The following is a 19,885-nucleotide window of genomic DNA, read 5'->3' as shown; positions in this document are numbered from 1 at the left end:
CACATATATGCCCCTTCAAACATGTTCTCTAGGTATGTCCACCTTTTCCAATGATGATGTGTATATATTTGTAGGAGAGTGTACTCCCGGTTATGGGGTAAATATTATATTGCAACTTTTTTTATTGCTGTATTTCATTAAATAGCTTTGCTTAAAAGAAATTGTTGTCTCTGTGTAACAAACTAGTAGAAGTAAACCTATTGATGTAGGCGTGTAACTATGGTTCTAAGTAGATATAGACTTGAAGATGCCTTGAAGCTAGAGGAACTTCTCTGAGGGCCCCAGGTGTGAGAATGAATGTGTCACACCACAAAATACTTTTCTAATTGGACTCTGTTCTAGATAACTCCATGATGATGACAAACATCTTTGGCAAGCATAGATCTTCCCATCTTATGCCTGACTTGATATTTATAATAAGAGGCTTGCTATAAAATTATTTCTATTTTTGTAACTTGAATCTTTTACGATTTTGATGTGCATAGGAAAAACATTGTTGGAGGAGAGTTTTTATGGAGTTCGTTTCTCTCCCAAATCAAATACTTTTTATAATCATCAGACAACATGCACAGTGGGATATTGTATTATTTATACTTTTCTGTCAGTTTTGTGACTCCAAAGATGTGCCTCACTTTGGAATACTATTTGCAAAAATCTGCTGGCTTCCTTCTCATACTTCAGTCAGGGATATCCTTAGCATGTATGCAGATTATATTCATAAGGATTTCATAGAGTTGGGGGAATGAGCATATGGGTCAGTAGTAATTGATAGTCTTGGTCATATTTTTGAGTTATAATAACCACTGATTTGTTAGAGAAAAAATCAAAATTAATACAAAACCAAGACAGAATAAAAGTGAAAAAAATGATGTGTGAAATTAAAACAGCTCTAACTTGGTCTATCTACAATGGCTATTGACCCTGAAAAATAGGAAATGAAGGAAGGGGCATTGAATCAGATTATAACCATTTTAAGGGACTTTAACTTATGCAAGTTAATTTTCATAAGAAGAAGCAGCAGCATGGTATAGTAAATAAAGGGTCAGTCTTGGAGTAAGAAAAACCTGAGTGCAAGTCCTATTTTAGACAATAGTTTTTTGAGTCAGACTGTGGATGATACATAGAGCTCAAACATAATTACATATACCTTGGATAGACATTGCTAAGGGATAGTGAGATACATAGTGCTAGACAACTCTCTTAATTTTCAGGTTTTTACCTGGAGAAGAAGTGTCTTGCACCAATGCAATCACAGATGCAGGCCAAAATGACAAATGAACAAACCACACTGCCAACAATGAGACCAAAAGAACCCTAAAAGTACGTCAATACTCAGTTCCTTACCAAGCAGAGAGACTTAGCAGTTAAGGGCAACACCAGTTTTGAATGTAAACTTGTTTGTAAAATTTTGCAGGAAAAAAGATGATGGAAGATTGTGAGCAACATAACCTCTTAAAAGAGGAAGAATCAGTAGAAAAAAAAGTTTGAAAAAATCTCAAAGACATACCCTAACTAAATCCCATAATCGCAAGGGCATTTATGGACGAAAATGAAAGGAAAGGACAATAGAGAGATGAAAAATGGAAGAGATCTATGAACACTTTTTATAACAAACTTTTTCTCCTTTTTAACCAAGGAAAATGAAATCACCACATTTGAACTCTTACTTCACAGCTTTGGGTGTATTGCGTTTGAAAAAGTGGAAATGACATAGAATGAAACAAATATGGGAAAAGCAGCTGAACTAGACTAACATATATTGAGGAGGCTGCAACCAATGCTGTTTTGAGTATATTAAGATAACTATTCTTAAGGTATGTGAAAGGAGAGATATCTGGAATCTTATTATTTTTTAAAAAGGTGACTGAGTGAATATTAATAACTAACAACCCATATGCCTACTTTCCCATCCCTATAAATATTTTATGAGCGAAGTCTAAACATGTATCAAGGGTATTTTTGATGAAGATATGAAATGGGAACAGAAAGATATTTGCAAAAGGTATTCTGTACCAAACTATAATATTTACAGTCATAGAATTGCAGAAAGGTCTAGAGAATATAAGATCCTATTGTGTTTGTTTATTGACTATACACACATATACATAATATTTATTGGTCTGTTAGGGAAAACACAACCTTAAAGGCTTTCTTCTAACAAGATGTATTCTAAACATCTATCAAAAAGAAACATGATTCCTTAAAAAAGGAAACAATGGAAATAACATTTTTGATGGCCTTCTGATTATTAATTATTGCAAGTAGTATTTGTCACCATCAGGGAGAATGTCTAAACAAAAGAGAGACTTCTCTATTGCGATTCTCCAGATCCTCTTGTTTTTGAAAGATACTGTGTTAATTGCATGGAGCCACAGAACATTAAAGAGCCTCCTAAAGGATAATAAATCAAAAGAGTTTGGCATAACTATCTTCACAGGAAAAACCGAGTCAATGAAGAATACCTATTGTTCAGACTATGATATAAAGTGAGACAATGGATGATAAACAGAGCTCATACATAAGTACATATATCTTGTATAGACATTGCTAACAGAAAGTTATCTGGGTCCAGAATTGAAGAGAAGGAGGAGAGTGGGCTAGATTGCCTTTGTGAAACTGTAAAGTTTTTATAGTGACCTCAAGTTTTTCTCTGAAACAAAGGTCCATTTTCAAAAACATTAATATTTTTCTAATAATATTGTATAGTTGTGGGTCATGGGTTATTATAATCTTTGAAAATCAAAGTTGAAAATAATCTAAAGTACAACAGAGAAATGTATAGTAGGCATGATCCCCCTGTAGAATATTATAAATGAATAATTATGTAGGAGAAACAGTATAAAAGATGCCATCCTAGAAATGTATCTCCAAAAAAAAAGGCCATTTACATGATGGATAGCCTACAGTTGGCCCATATTCTTCATAGATATCCACAAAGTGTAAAGAGAACAAAAGAAAACGAAAAGATGTCCTAAGCACATTGGGTGGCCCCTTGGTCAATATACAGGAGAACAATGGCAAGAGTCAGATAAAATAGGTGAGCAAGGACAGCCTGTGATCTGTATCTCTAGAGGGAACATTTATATGGATGAGATCATAGGTCCAGTGGAATATTGGATAATTAGGTTTATGTTTTTTTTCCCCCCAAAGCATCCAGCATCTCCCTCTGAGATAACAAGGCTCAAACCCTCAGTAACCTCAAAACCATGTCACATCCTGCATCAACTTCCTTTTTGTATGGTCCATCTTCTCCAGCTCTTCTTTCCATCTTTATTTTCTTTAATGGTATTTCTGTTTCCTTAGGCAACACACTTGAGACTATTATGTTAAGGTTTAAACGTGATAGTTCTTCTGTCAATGATGGAGATGAATTTGTCATAAAAATCTTTACAATTTTTGTAAAATCTTTTCAAATTTTTACTTGTTTGTGGTTTCCATTCCACTTTCATCTTTAAATGCCCTTTGGATCATTTGGCTTAGTTTATTATCTCTGAGCTTTTTTCTTTTTTAATTTGTTTTTCCTTCCACTGCTTTTTGCTGTTTTATGATATGACATTGCTCATAATCTTTAACCATTCTTCCATGGAAGGATTTATAAAATGAGTTTATATTCTAAATTGGAATTGACTTAGGCTGACATTTCTCTGCTTTGTAAGGAGATTGGGTGTTTGCTGGTTGAAGCACTTTCTTGGTTCTTTTGATATCTTGCAACTATAAAATCCTGTGATTCAGAGACTGAGGCTTGGAGAAATTTAAATGACTTGCCTAAGACCACATTGGCAGTCGAAATGACACACAAACATGGTGCTCTTTTTACCTCTCCATGATGCCTTCCCTACCACAAATTCAATAACGTCCTACTTCGATGCCTCATCATAGCACCGAGGGCATCCTGAGTTTAGGAGTCTATGTTAGGGGAGCATAAAGCTTTGATAGATTATTTCATACCAGAAAGGTTTTGAATGTGGTTCTGCTTTCCAAGTTCCAGGATATCTAAGGGTGGAAAGGCTTACCATGGGTAGGTGGGACACCTAGTGATTAATTCTTTGGTCATGACAACTCATAAAACAAAAATTTAAAATGTTCCTTAATCCTGTGCCATTCCCTTCCACTTTGCAGTGAGGTGACAGAGTGACAAAAGGACAGAGGATGTCATGAATTACAATTTTTAGATCATATATAAATTCAGAGGTAGCATGGATTGAGAACAGATCTTAAGGCCAGGGAGATTTGGCTTTAACCTCTAACATACTGTATACACATCCCTTTCCAAGTGTCTTAATATCTTCATGCTTTAGGTAGCTTTTTTTTTTGAGACAATTGGGATTAATTAACTTGTCCAGAGTCACACAGCTACTAGGTATCTGAGGCTGAATTTGAACTGAGGTCCTCCTGACTCTGGGGCCAGTGTTCTATCCACTGCACCACCTACCTGCCCCTCTTAGGTAGCTTTCTAAGACTGTAAGTTGCAGAGGAGATGGTATGTTCTGGTAGAATGTATTTCCACACCTGAAGATTCTCCCATATCACTGAAATTACAGGTGCAGTTCCTAGCCTATAACCTAATTTACGTGTAAATATTCTAGGAAATCCTATTCTCATCACTGTCTCATCTATATCCTGATTCTGCATACCCTCTAAATGTTCTACATTCCCTCTTAAATGTATTTTGATTATTATTTTCTTCTCTCTTTATTTCATCTGAACTAGACTAATGGATTCTGTCCATTCACCTTGTTCTCTGAACCCACCATCTGACTCAACCTATGCAATTTTTCCTCCTCATTTCACTGACAGTTTCCCCCCCTATATTCATGCCCTCCTCCTTCTTGTTGCTGTTATTGTACCTTCCTCTTGATCTAGACAGGAAATTCATCCTTTCCATGTTCCCACCTACTTGATTTAGGTTTATAGCTCTGTCTATCCATTATCTATTTATCATTCAGGGCATTGTACTTAAAAAAATTTACCTAAAACATTTGTTGCACAATATCTTTGCTTCTTTATAACAAGTTACTGTTACCTTTATAGAATAAATCATAGAAATTTAGAGCTTAAGGAGACTTTTGAGGTAATTTAGTATAATCTCTTCCTCTCACGGGTGAGGAAAATCGTACTGAGGCAAAAATGACCACCACCCTGGTGCAGGCCCTTCTCACCTCATACCTGTACTATTGCAATATCTGCTGCTTGGCCTCCCTGCTTCAAGTCTGTTCCCACTCTAGTTCATCTTCCATTCAACTATTAAAGTGATCTTCCTAAACACAGATCTATGGCACCCCTCCTTCCTTATTCCCATTCCAAAACTCTACTGGCTCCCTATTAATTTCAGGGATCAAATATAAAACATCTATTTAGATAGTAAAGCTTTTTATAACCTGGCCCCTTCTTACTTTTCCAAACTTCTTACACTTAACTCCCCTCTGACACTGAATTCCTTGATGTTCTTCAAATATGATACTACATTTCCTGACTGCACCTTTCATTGTTTGTCTCAATGGCCTGAGGCAGCTAGGTGCCACAGTGGACAAAACCTGGAAGACAAATTCAAATTCAACCACACACACACACACACACACACGTACACACACGCTGTATGACCTTGAGCAAGTTACTTAACCTATGTTTGCTTTAGTTTTCCCATCTGTAAAATGGGGGATAATAATAGTACCTGCCTTGCAGGCTTGTTGTGAGAAACAAATGAGATAATGTTTGTAAAATACTTAGCATGGTGCCTGTTTTTGTGTTTGTCAAGGACCATGACATCAAGATGATGACATGACCTGCAATTGACTTTGATTTGAGTGAGGGAGGGCTGTGCAAGGTAACCAACCTCACCTTCTTTTCTGCAGGCTTGTGAGAATCAAATGAGATAATGTCTGTAAAATGCTTAGGATGGTGCCTGGCATATAGTAGGAATTATATAAATGCTTATTCCTCTTTCCCCATTCTTTTCCCTGTATGTCCTGTGCCTAGCATGCTCTCTTTCATTTCTGCTTCTAGGCTTCCCTGGCTCCCTTCAAGTCTGTGCTACTTCCTTTACTGAATGGGCATTACCTCAGTCAAACCAAAACTTGGAAAAGACCTTAGCTTGAAAAGATCAAGGTCTCCTATTTCATCCAGGGCCATCTCCACTTATACTGATCCATATCTGGCCACTGGAGCCAGATGGCTCCAGAGGATACAGTGAGGCTAGTCACTTTGCACAATCCTCCCTAACTTAAATCCAATTCATTTGAAAGTCATGGCATCTCCTTCCTGATGTCATGGTCTTCTTCAAGAACAAAGGACAAACAATAACAGCAACTTATTCTGTATATGTCTTTTTTTGCTCCAAGTTGTTTGAATGTTCTCTCTCCAACTAGATTGTGAGCTCCTTGAGGGTAGGGATTGTTTTATTGTCTTTCTTTGTATCCCCAGAACTAGCAAAATACCTGGCACATAGTAGGACCTTAATAATGCTTTTTGATTTGACTTGCCCAAAGTCGCACAGCCATAGTCAGTGATACTTACATGGAAACACGGGCAAGTCCAATTGAGGGAGGGTAAGATTTCCTCATAAATGTCACACAGGGCTTTAGAATTTCAGGTGAACACAATATTAAGTGGAAATAGAAGGCACTGGAGAAATCATGGCCATTTTTTTCCTTTGAAAAGAAGCTTAACTGTCAGAAAGGATGAGGCAAAAAATACAGAACAAAACACTGAGAAGCAGATATTTTTCAAAGGAAGATAATTTTCATTTTGTGTGTCAGTTACTTTTAAAGAAGATTATTTTTGAGTGAATATTTTAAGTTGGAATTCTCCTTTAATTTCAGATACATGGAAAATGAAGTATCAGAGTAAACTTTTGTAGTTCTTAATAGTTTTGTGGCTTTTCTGTCAAATTCTTTAATAAATATTGTCAATTCAACAAACATTGATTAAGCACTTACTATATACAAAGTACTGTGCTAGACCCTGGAGATATAAGGACACATGACACAAATCCTGGTCTGAAGGAGCCTACAATTCAATGAGTAGAGGATGTATGCAAAGATACCTAAGGTATAAGGGAAAGCAAGATAAATACATAAGAAAGGTTCAAGTAAAGTGCTTGAAAATATTTGAGTAGGGAGAATTTACTTTCACTTAGATTAAGGAGTAAAGGGGCAAAGGGGCCAGGGAAAGTTGAAAGACTCAACAAACAGAGCATGCCATTTTATTTTATTATATATACATTGTACATAAATATATGACATATTTACATTACTATAGGGAATGATGTGAGCAAAAGTGCAAAAATTGGAGATAGCTGGTAGAACATAGGATATATGAAAATGAACTATATGAGATAAAGTTGGACTCATAGGTTGGAGTCATATTGTGGAAGTCCTTGAATGCCAGGATCAATAGTCTACATTTTATTTGATAGATGTCTAATTTTCTTTTGAGTCAAGGAGTGAAATGACCATTGCAATATGTTTTAATGTGTATAAGCAGAGATGAAAAGATGGGACTGTGAACGATATATGTTAAAGTATAGTTAGTAGATTAACCTATCTATAGCATATTTGTGTCAGGGAAAAGACCCTGCCACATAGCTCTTTGCCCTCGCTCATTTGAAAGTTCCTTGTAAAAGGAGTAGTTGGACAAGATAACTTCTAAGACTTCTTCTAGCAATAAATCTGGAGTCATATAATGAGTGGGGAAAAATTGGTTGGGGCCAGATTTTTGGACTTGAATGTCAGACTAAGGAGTTTGGACTTCTATTCAGTTAGTAATGTAGAGTGATTTAAGGTTTTTGAGCAGGGAAAAGCCATGATAAAGTCAGTTTTTTCAGAAAGATTAATCTGGCAATGTAGATGGGGGAAGACATGGAGAACAGTTAGGAATTTCTGGTCTAGTGGAAAGGTGATTAGTATTAAAAATCAGAAATTGAATAGTATCAGTGAAAATGGAAAGGATGGAAAAATGAAATGGTTAAAAGTAGAGGTGAGTGGGCAGAGTTATAACATACATTATTGAGATAAGGGACCTTACTGAGATCAGAGAGACCCATTGATATAAGGAGGGAGAGAATAGTAACTCATTTCATGAAAGTAATGTAGTCATCCTGACAGCAGGAGCATATCTGTAACTAGGGAAAGACCATTGGGACTTTGCCCTGATTGAGAAATTTATTAGAGGGTGACAGTAGCATTATCCAAAGATGGGCTTCCTCTCTCTCTCTCTGACAGATTTACCTCGGATCCTCACTCTCCCTAAATTTCTCTATTTACTAGCAGTGATTTTTATATACCAGTAAAGAAATTTCTTATTGTCCTAGGAATTCCAAAGTGAGCCCTCCTTTCCCAACTTGCTCTATGGGAAAAAATGACTACTTATGAATTTGAGAAGGATCATCTCTGTCATCTGAATTCTATATAGCTATATAGGTTGAGGCCCAAGGCAGGAAGAGAAGGTAAAAAAGGAAGGAAAAAAAAAACCCATGGAATGAATAAGTGAAGGAGGAAGGACAGTTGGAGTTAAAAGAGAAAAGTGGGTATTGGTAAATTTATCAGCAAGGACTTCCTTGAGTGCCATTAGTGCCATATACTCCCTGGTCTAGAGGGAATAGAGAAGACTTGGGAGCTAGGAGACCAGGGTTCTAATTCTTGTATTAAATGTGTGACCTTGTGTGTGTCATCTCTTGGTGTCTCCTTTTGCCTACCAAGTGTAAGAATTTCAGGAAGATAAATGAGATTACACATGGGAAAATGTTCTGATATCCTTGGGAGAAAATTGGTTCAGAAATTTACATTGTTATTATTTACTTATTTTTCCTGCGCAGCCTAGAGTTTGGGGACTAGAAGTAAGGGAACAGGCTGGGCACCGGTAACCCATGTTACCAATTCACTATGCCTCTGGATCTTGTGGTTTGAAGCTGGAATATGGCACCTGTCTGACCACCTACTTTACCAGTCAAATAGTATAAGGACAGGAGGGGCAAATTCAGGCCACTGCCCACCCCTCTGCAAATCACATTATTTCAGAATCCTGAGAAAAGGAGTGAAAGACACCCCTCCCCCACTAGATGGCACTGAAACCCCTATTTCATTTATTTTTAAAATGCAAGGAGGAGGAAGGGAGAGGAAGGACAAAAAGAACATGGTGGAGAGGCGCTCATTTTGGTTCAAAAACCCTGGAGGGCAAAGCAAAACACTGTTAACATTCTTATCCTCCAGAAGACTCTTTTATTCTGCAGCCCTGGTCTTGTCATAGCCTATTAACCCTACACTTTCTTGAAATGTTCATAGAGTTGGCCCTAATGGATGGGGGATGAAAATAACAATAAGGACAAGGCTTTTGAGTAAAAATACAACAAATCCAAGCCTATAGGACACAGAGATGATGTTGACAACATCTGTGGTGAGGTCTCAGAGCAGACAATACAAGCAGCATGTCTTAATGAATTTGTTCAGAATGGGAGCCCATCCTCCTGGGCACCCTTTGTGTCAGACTTTGCTGGCCACCTATTAGTCATACATCATTTTTCTACAAGCTTCTATAGATAACTACAATATCTTCAATCTAGCTGACCCCCTATATATAAAGAAAAATCACCTCCAAATATTTTATTAACCCTCTTTCCTTCCAATTTTTTCCTCCAAATATTTTCAGAATAACTATTAAAAAGCACACCCATTAGATTCTTCACCCCCCATTCTATATACATCAGAACTCACTTTGTCTCTCTTTCTCTATGTCTGTTGGTCTGTCTCTCATACACACATTCAGAGGAGTGGAGGTGGGTTGGGTGGTGGGAATTTCTAATGATCTGTTTATGTTGAAATGGGGCTAACTGTTAATAAGCCCCCAGAAAGCCATACAGCTCAATGAAGGAAATGACTGCAGCCAGGAAGGCAGAGTATATGGCTTTTCTTGTAAAAACAAAAAGCCCCCTACACACTGAGACACCACCAATGGAGAACTATGGTGAGAAGAAAAAAGAAATTCCAGTTTTGCATATGAGCCGAAAGTCCCTTTGAATATCAGCTCCTCATTAAGCACATATATATGTATAAATACATATACACACATACATATATTTAAAGAGCTGTGTGCACGATCTGAGGGATTTTGCCATTTTTGTAAGCTGAGGAATATGAGATTCAGGGACTATTCCTAAATTTATAACAGTATGTGCAGTAAACACATTACAAAGGACACATATGTATCTGTGCATAAATATGTATGTGGTTAAGCACATACATACATATACACCATTGACTTTGCTGTTCAAAGAGTAAGTCTTAGACATCGCCTGCCGGTAAAATGGTGCAGTTTATCTTTAAGGAGGCTAGAAAAATAAGAAATGAGTCTCACGTTGCACGGATGACATCACTAGCTTTTGGCTCAGTGCTCTGTATTCTCCGTCTGTGGGCTTTAGCCAAGGCTGCAGCTCTCAGCGTTTGAACAAGGAAACATCCTCAGGTATCCGGGAGCTCAGAAAACGTTCCTTTATTTCAAGGTTCAGAACCAGGAGATGAAATTTCCAGAGACTCCTGGACGTCGGCTTCTCTACGGTTTCTCCAGGTCTCTGACGGTGCCCGCGAGGTAGTGAGGCTATCGCTACTGAAAGAAGGGAGGGGAAATTGAATAACCAACAGTCCTCCCTTCCCTACCCCCCACCCCCTCACCACCACCGACCACCAAAGGGGGAAAAAACCAACACCCTGAATATAATAACTGCTGATGTTGGGATATTATTTGGGTGCAGCTGCTGAGGCAGACAGAGATCTTGGCATCTCGGCTCCTTTGTGGGAGCGCTGGTTGTGCATGTAAGGGAAATGGTGCAATATGAGAGCCATTGACAACTGTTAGGCAGACTGCGTGTCTTTCCCCTCCTCTATAGTGCTCCAGGCATTGGTTTTTTGAGGGACATATTTATTTTGAGGTGTCAGGGTGTGTGCATGTGTGTATGTGTGTGTGTTGGGGGCGGAAGGTTTTTTTCCCCCCTCAGCCTTTGTACCTGCATTTTCTTGCATATGGGAAGCACGTTTCAGAGGCTGTTTAGTTGCCAGATGAAGTAAAGCACTGTTGGAAAATCAGATTGGGAGGCGACTGACCGTTTTACATCCGGGAAGCAAAGCAGGGCGAGGATGTCAGAGATATGAAGCCGGGGGTTTTCTCCCTAGGACTCTGGGTGCCTCTGGGCAGAGCGTTCTGTCCATGGTGCTGAAGCAGCTTCTTAGTTCTTTGCAGCCTCCCTCCGGTTGGACTCCAGCCCCAGTCAGAGCCGTTCTCTCCTCGTTCTCCTGCTGCTACGGAGTTTCATCTAATCCAGGGAAAGGAATCGTCCAATTAGGTTGCCTGGTTGACAGCGCCGACAACAAAACGAGTCGCCTGAATGGCAAGGCAAGAGAAAGAAAGCAGAGGAGCTGGGAAACAAAGGTTGTCAGGGACTGAAATCCTACACGAAGCCTGCTTCTGAGTAAAGCCTATAGGAGGGAAGGTGAAGTCCCTTTCTTGCTGAAGGAGACAGATTTTTTTTAGCCCAACACTGAAGCGAGAAACCTTTTCCTGCTCTGCATTGCCCGACTACAAGCACTGGTTGCAAAAGGGAAAGGTGATCCACTTAAGAAGAAAAACAGATCAGAGCCGGCCTGTAAACCTTGGACAATTGATCTGTTGGAATCGGGAGTTTTCTAAGCGCTGACCAGTGATGCTACAATTCACCTGATCATTGCAAAGTGGCCCAGTTTAACAACCCCTTTCCCCTATCTATTTAAATCACCATACTTATAAAGGGAGGTGGATCGATTGCATTGGTACACTGCACAAAGAAAGTCAAGGAGCTCCAGTTTAATCGGAAAGAACTTAGATTATTTTCCTCCTGGGAAGAAAAGACGGAGAAACGGAAGAAGGTCGACGCTACGCAAAGGTGGTCTTGAGCTGAGCAACCCCGCTGTTTTAAGTGGGGAACCCTTTTCTGAGAGACGTGGAGGGCGCTTCTGACACCCTTAGTTGCTTTAAGCTGCAGGAAATGCCAATTAACCCACTAGATTTTCTTGGGGTTAGAACTTTTTAGATCCTCCCAGAAGCCTTGGTGCTTTGAATGTTGCTTCAAACCGTAGGCATCTAGGTGGGGAGACTCGGTTGAGCAGGGCGCTCAGCTGCAATCTCCCAGGCTCAGCTGGCTGCTTTGTTCTGGGGCTGAAGAACTAGGTTGTTGTGAAACATGCCCATGGTGTTGTTGTGAAGCTGAGGTATGGCTGCTGGAAGGTTACTGCTCTACACTGGCCTCTCCTTAGCTCTCTGTGCCCTCGGCATGCTGGCCGTGGCGATCTGCTCAGATCATTGGTACGAGACAGACGCCAGGAAGCATCGGGACAGGTGCAAAGCCTTTACTACTCGTCGAGTCGATCCAGGCTTCATTTATAACAACAACAATAACTTGCCGCTCAGGGCCAGTAGGTCTAGATTGGACCGCTGGGAAGGGAAACTCCTCCGGGCCAGGAACCGGAGGCAGCTGTTTGCCTTGAGCGCTATGGACGAGTGTAACCGTCAGTACAACTCTACCAACATGGGGCTCTGGAGGAAATGCCACAGGCAGGGATTTGACCAAGACCTGGATGAACTCATTCAAAAAGGTAAGTGTCTCATCTAGGCTGTCTGCTTATGAGAATACACAATGAGAACCTAATACCTAGATTGGGGCCCCACAGCCTTTAACTTCTTCTTTGCTCCAGGATGACTTAGTTGCTTTTCCGAGCTTGCAATTCTTGGCCTTCATTTACCCAATTTTAGAATATTCAGTAGGCTTTATAGGTAATTAGTGCTTTCATTCCTCAGCTACTTATGATACAGACTGGTTTAGGGTTTTGCTTATCTTTCCTTTGACAGTTTTAGTTTGTTTTTATTTATCTGGTGTCTTCAAATTCTCATTTTCCAGGATAATTCTCAGGAAAATGCATTACTAGCTCTATAGTGTATTGGTTTGCTTCTAAGAAATAAGAGATTGTTGTAAAGTTGTGTGTATCATAAGCAAAAAGCCCTCCAAACAGACCCCCAAAACAAACAAACAAACAACTCTTACAGAGGAATATCAGGGAGAAGGCAGACTACTTTTAATACCAACTTCAGCTTTACAGGGTTGATAAATGTTAAAGTGACATCAAAATATAGACAATGGAGACCAATTTTACTTCAGGAAAGGTATTATCTGTTGGCCCCCAAATGATTTTTTCTCCTCTTGTCTTGATAAGTGGTAAATAAAAGTGATTATTGACACTAAATGGAGGGAAGAGGGGAGGTATAAGAAGATATTAGAACAAAAAGTTCTCCATTTTTGAATTAGAAAAATGCTAATATTAAAAATACTTGTATCTCTAATGAGCAAATGAAACAAAACTGAAAGATAAACAGCACTTGATAATAATGATACATTTTAAAAAATAAATAATATAGTAGAAAGAGCACTGAACTTGAAGCTGAGTCCTGTATTTGAATCCTGACTCACACATGCTGTGTGACCATCTGCAAGTCAATTAACCTTTTAGTTTCCTCATCTGAAAGTGGTGTTAATAATATTTTCATAAGGTTATTATGAAGAAAACACACCATAATCTTTAAAAGTCCCCCATAAATGTATTATAATTGTTACTGATTATTACATAGCCAATTAAAAAGATTCCTTTCCCCCATTAAACAATATTTGTAAATATATTTATCATACACAAGTGTTATAGGGTACTACTATCCTAAACCTACTAAAATATTATTTGAAGATCTTATGGGACCATCACTGAAAAAGAAGACTAATCTCTGCCAGGAGAGTAAATCCTATGAAAGTGGAACACAAATTTTGTGTATCTTAGGCATTTCTGTATTTCACTTTTGTAATCTGTTAAGCAGTGCTCAGGGTGAAAACAGTGTTCTTCAAAATACTTTACAACTTCCCTTTGAAAAGAATAAAATAATTTTATTTTGCAATTTTAAAATATAGTGGCAATGCTTCTGTAACGGTTTTATTGATTAGACTTGTGACAGGTGGTGCTGTTCTTGTTCCCTGCCACACTTCTAACCTCCTCCAATCTCCCTGAGAAAACAACGCTCAAAGTTGGGAAAGGTTTAAAAAACCCTAATCAGTCAGAAAAAAATGTAAAATATTTAATGAAACAATGAATAACTTGTAGGTGGTTGAATTTAGATGTACTCTAGGTCCAATGTATCTGAGAGGCTTTTCCTTTTTATATCTACTTTGAATTTTATGTCAAGTGAATCTGGTGATCTTAATTCAATTAAATTGTGGATTGTGTTCAGTACTACAAGAATCAAGCCAACTGCACTGGTCAGGACCTTTTTAGAGTATAGTGTCCAATTTGAAGATTTAGAACGTGAATAATGATTTAGATAACTTTAATATGGGTTCTTAACCTGGGTCTTTGAATTTATCTTAAACAATATTTAGACAACTGTTTTAGTATAATTGGTTTCCTTTGTAATCATATATATATATATACATATACATATATATATATATATATATATATATATATAAAATGCATTTAAAACATTATTTTGAGAAGATATCCCTAAGTTTCATGAGACTGTCACAGGGGCCATGACCCCCAAAAGTTAAGAACCTCTGCTTTAGGTTCTTCTTCTGCTTTAGAGGAGAGCAACATAGGGTTAGAATAAAGAATTATAAAATTGCGGGGGGGGGGGGAGGGATTAGGATTATTTAAAGAAGACTAGTAGGGAATTTAATAATGGGTTTAAGATTAATAGTATTATTTTGTTAACCTTCTACTTTCACAAAAACTGCTGCTGCAGGGAATTAAGTGAAATATAAAGAAATCAAGGTAGTAAAGATTGACAAATGCTAGAAGGGTTTACTGAGTGAGGCTGTCGAATAGCCTTCTTCAATAGTCTCTAAGAACACAACATTCCTCCTGCTTTTGGGTTTTGGTCAAGCCTGATCAGAGGCAAGGGATGGAGTTTAGGCCCCCTGCAGTTCTCTGATTCTGTTTCGGTGCCTGGCAACATGAGAGTAAAGGTTGATTTGGTTTGTGGATCTGGCTATTTTGTTACTATAGTGACACTTTCTTCCGGTGAAGACAGATGTACTGGCAGGGAATGGAATGGGTGAAAGTGTTATCTTTTACCTCCAGGGAATGGAATGGGTGAAAGTATTATCTTTTACCTCCCTTTACTTCATTTTATTTATAGTGACAGAAAATGGCAGGGAGGATTGAAGATTTAAAGTTGTTTGGATATTATATTTCACTTGAACTAATGGAAATGCTCACCATCACCAAAAATACAGCCATCGCTGTCAGTCTTCTAGTATATATAATTGCTATGATTCCTTCTGCCTGTTGGATGTTTATTTTTGGTTTATTGTTTTGGGGATAGTGTCAAGAATACAAATCTAGAGAGATTTATGGTCACTGTCTTCATTTTAAGGTTAAAGAAAGATCCATTTAACCTAACACCATGATCTTTAAAGATCAATTTTTATTTTTGTAGCTGGTCAAAAAAGATTCCGAAAGTGTGTTCATTCCTTGCTAGTAGAAATTATACTAATGTAATTTGTAGCTGTCATCTGTTTCCTCAGAGGTAGGAAGATAGAAAAGGAGCTACTATGTAAGTATTTAATTTTGTTGCATTATTTGAAAAAAATATCTTTGGTTACTCATGAATCTTCAAAAACAATGTCTTAGATACTTTAAACAAACTTTCTAGTTTAGTATTCACTTTTTATGAGAGTATACTAAAGAAAGAGAGGAAAAGTAATAAAAGGAGCAGGGTGTTAAATATAGTGTCAGTATTACAGGGAAATTAGAAGTTTATTTGAATGATGATACAGCCCTAAACAACTTAGTCATTTGGGAAATCAGTGCTCATTATATTTGAAAATGCTGCATATACATTTTAAAATAACATTTAAAAGCACAATTAATAAGAATCTAAATGTCAAAACTGTAGATAGTTTAAAAAAACCTCTTCCGAATTCACTCGGTAATCCTGCCTCTTAGTGCACTTTATAATGATGTAATTCCTATGTATACATTTCTGTTGCCTATTTGGTTGACTGTCTTGCCTCCCTATTAGATTATAAGGTCTTTGAAAGAAGGAACAGTATCTATTTTTCAACTAAAGATGTACACCAAGGACACAGTACATTGCTATACTCTGACTTCTCAGTGAATCCTTTATGAGTAATTACTATTTAGATTCTCATTCAATGTAGTTCAATAAAAGTTTATTAAATACAAGATACTGTACTGGATGTTGAGATTGCCAAAATGAAAAACATCACAGTCCCTGCCCTCAGAGAACTTTTCTTCTACTGAAAAGAAAATGTCATGTACACAGAGGATTATTATGCAAAATAGGATGTGACAAAGTAGATATGTAGAAAAAATGTTGAAGGGTAATTTGAGGAAAAAATTTCAGCGGAGGGATCCAGTTGAGAGAAAATAGAACCTGAAGTAAGCCTTGACGGAAGATGAGGATTTCAACAGGCACAGATGACAGAGTGCAGTATGGGGGAATGGATGGGGGATGGATGGGGGAAGCCTATGTAAGTGCTTACTATGTGACCGGGACTATGCTAAACACCAGAATATCGAGTTTAAGAAAATCTGTAGCAGTCTATATAGAGTTCTTGAAGGGAAGTGATGTGAAATAAGACTGGAAAGGCAGATTGATCCAGATTGTGGAGAACCTTAAATGCCAAGCCAAAGACTTTGCCTTTTTGAGCAGGAGTGATTTAGTCAGGTTTGTGCATGAAGAAGATGATTTTTGCAGCTATGTGAAAGACGGACTGAAGAGGTGAAAGACCAGAGTCTGGGACAATAGTTACTAAATATTAAACTTCATCTTAAATTCATAGGAATAAAACTACCAAGAGCTTACTCTAATTCCAGTGGGGATAATTCTATGGAAAAACATTTTAAAAGGTACTCTAAGAAAAATCTTGATTTCTAAAGTTTACCCAAGGTGGGAATTGTTGTGGTTTAGTTATTTTTCAGTCATGCCTGATTCTTTGTGATCCCTTTTGTGTTTTTCTTGGCAAAGATACTGGAATGGTTTGCCATTTCCTTCTCCAGCTCATTTTACAGTTGAGGAAACTGAGGGAAACAAGGTTAAGTGATTTGCCTAGGGTCACACAGCTAGCAAGTATCAGAGATCTGATTTGAACTTAGGTCTTTTTGACTCCAGGCTTGGCACTCTATACACTGTGTCACCTAGCTGCCCCCAATATGGAAACTAAGATATATCAGTATTGAAATGTATGAAAGTATGTCAAAGAAATATTTCTTGGGTGAAGTCTTACCTGAAAAGGATAGTATAAGTTAAATACTTTATTTTATTGAATAGAAATATCACTGATAAGAATTCCTTCTGAAGTTAGCTGAGAAGGTTCTTAGTGAGGGTTAGAATCTGGGATCACTGGGCAATGACATTGAGTAGAAGTGCAAATAAAATTATGATATAATTCATGTTAGCATGATTCTATGAAGGGTACTATATCAAGTCTTCTGCTTTCATATCTCATAGGAGATACCCTGATAAGTCCATGTAAACTCTGAGTACAGATAATCTGTGAAATCAGATTCAGAAATAAAAAGAAACTTCTAGAGTAGCCAGAGAAAGCAGCTACAAGTTGAATTGTTATAATGAGACTGCTTCTAATTGTCTGGTTTTTCTCAAATGTATTGACTATACATTTTCTCAAATGTATTGACTATCCTTTGAAATAAGTGTGCCATCAGTTGGGGTTTTAAAAGTTTTCATTATATGTAAATTTTCTTAAATTGGGATTTAGCCCACGTCACTTTTTTTCTTTACCAAAGGCATTTGCTCATATAGTGTAGTAAGAACAATAATTATAAAACATTTTCCCTTGAACCTAGAGTGTATTACCCCTCAAATACCCGTAGAATACATGGGGAGAAGAAGAGGGAACATGATCTTAAAATTCAGTGACAGTGAGTGAGACACAAATGTAGGAGATAGACATGGTCAACAAGATGGAAAACTGGAACTGCAGTCTCAATTTCCTTCCTTTTACTTTGAGGTGCTTATGAAATTCATGTAGCTGGGTTGGCTCTTTGAAAGGCGCAGCATTTCAGCTTTCTGAGTCAATCTTATATCAAGGTTAAATCAAAGAGGTCACTTGGCTATGGAACTAACACTTTGCTTACTTGGACTTGGCTGCTGTGGTCATCTGGACCGGGTCACTCTTAGTTTACCAGCTAGGTTGCTACCAGACTGGGCTAGCCAGGTCACTCTGCTACTGGGTAGCTGCTGCTAGAATGTCCTAAGAAGGTTAAAGGGCTTCTAGGCTGTGAATGTCCAGACTAGGCCAAACAGATCACTCAGCTGCTGCAGTCTTCTTAGGGTGTGGTGTCTCTGCAGGATGCAATGATCCCTTGGACTCCTTGGTCTCGCACTGAAGTCTTCAACATCTTCATACTCTGGCTCAACGGAGTATTATAGTTCTCTTTTTCAGCTGGAGTATTCCAGTGCTTTTTCCAGCAAGGTTAATGACCCTTACCCTCAAACTGGCAGAAGTTTCATTTCTGGCTCTCTATGAGCTGAAGTTCTGAGGTTTGCAACCTCTGGTCCTCCATATAAATTTATCCAGTAATTATCAAAAATAAATCATATTCCTTATGATGGTTAATTAAATAAAAATAGATATATTTCCTCCCTAAACACGTTTATATGTTTTGCTCTAAGTGATTACATTAGAACCCAAAGGATAATATAAATTAACATGGTTACTTGGACTTAGCAGTATAGAGGATGGAACTAGGGTGGATGGAAAAACGTCACAAGGAAGCACATTTTAGCTCATTTTAAAGGAAGAAATTCCTAACAATTTGAGCTGTCTCAAATTAAATAGTCTATAGGTATTTACTTAAATATAGTCAATACCATGCTAATTTTTCCATGAATAATATGTTGATTTTAGATTAATATTTCCTGATTTTCTCTCCTCTCCTCTTTCCATTCTCTCTGTCTGTCTGTCTCTCTGTCTGTCTGTCTATCTCTCTCTCCTTTAGTATGATACAATGAATCAGAGGTCCTTCAGTTCAACTAGTATGGATATTTAACTGTTAGTCACCCTTGGGGCAACAATTGTGTTAGATTAACAAACTCAAAGTAACCTAAATACTGTTTCAGAATAGAAATTAGGAGTTCCTTCAGGTGTTATACACCTGACAGTGAGAAACAATCAGTGCTCTTCCTCTCTGTGACCTACATAATTTTAGGTTATGCCAAAGGATAAAAAGCAAAATCCGAATTGTCCTCTGGCTTGGTCTAATCCTGCATACATATAGACATATTTTGATATGTATATCTAGATATACAAATCCATGTGCATGAATTTATATAAGTATACCGCACAGGCTAATTGAGAAGTGAAAAGGTATGTTGCTTGATAGATGAGTATACTAGCGAAAGAAAATATTTCCTATTTTATAGGTGGAAAGAGTCTTAACAATCATTAATTTAAAGCCCCTTCATTTAACTGATGAATGGTGGTATAGTGCAGTGGCTACAGAGTGCAGTGTTTAGAATGTAGGATTTGAAGACAGGAAACTTGAGTTCAAATCCCTCTTCTGATACTTATTGTGTAATGATGATCAAATCACTTAGGTTTCCTGAGCCTTAGTGTCCTCATCTATGAAATGATGCTAATGGAGCTCAAGTGAGAAGATGCACTTTAAAGCACTATACAAATGTCATTTGTCATTATTATTACATCTGAGGTGAGGGGCAGAGAGGTCAAGCAACTTGGCCAAAGTTACCTAGATCAGGAATGAGGTACCTGGGGCCTTGAGGCCACATGTGGCCTTCAGGTCCTCGGATGTGGTCTTTTGGCTGAGTCCAAGTTTTACAA

General features: G+C 37.9%; 1 protein-coding gene across 1 annotated transcript in view; it reads left to right on the top strand.

Moving 5' to 3' along the window:
• The first annotated feature begins 10,406 nt into the window (after positions 1-10,406).
• The window catches only part of TMEM178B (transmembrane protein 178B), a 423,711-nt gene continuing 414,232 nt past the window's right edge, over positions 10,407-19,885 (top strand). The window contains exon 1 of the mRNA XM_072650302.1: positions 10,407-12,614. Coding sequence (XP_072506403.1) covers positions 12,233-12,614 — 382 coding nt within the window. The 5' untranslated portion in view covers positions 10,407-12,232. The remainder of the gene's footprint in view (positions 12,615-19,885) is intronic.

This window comes from Notamacropus eugenii, chromosome 3, assembly GCF_028372415.1.
Source record: "Notamacropus eugenii isolate mMacEug1 chromosome 3, mMacEug1.pri_v2, whole genome shotgun sequence".
NCBI lineage: Eukaryota > Metazoa > Chordata > Mammalia > Diprotodontia > Macropodidae > Notamacropus > Notamacropus eugenii.
Note: the sequence above shows the minus strand (reverse complement) of the source record. Positions and strands in the feature narration are given on the sequence as shown.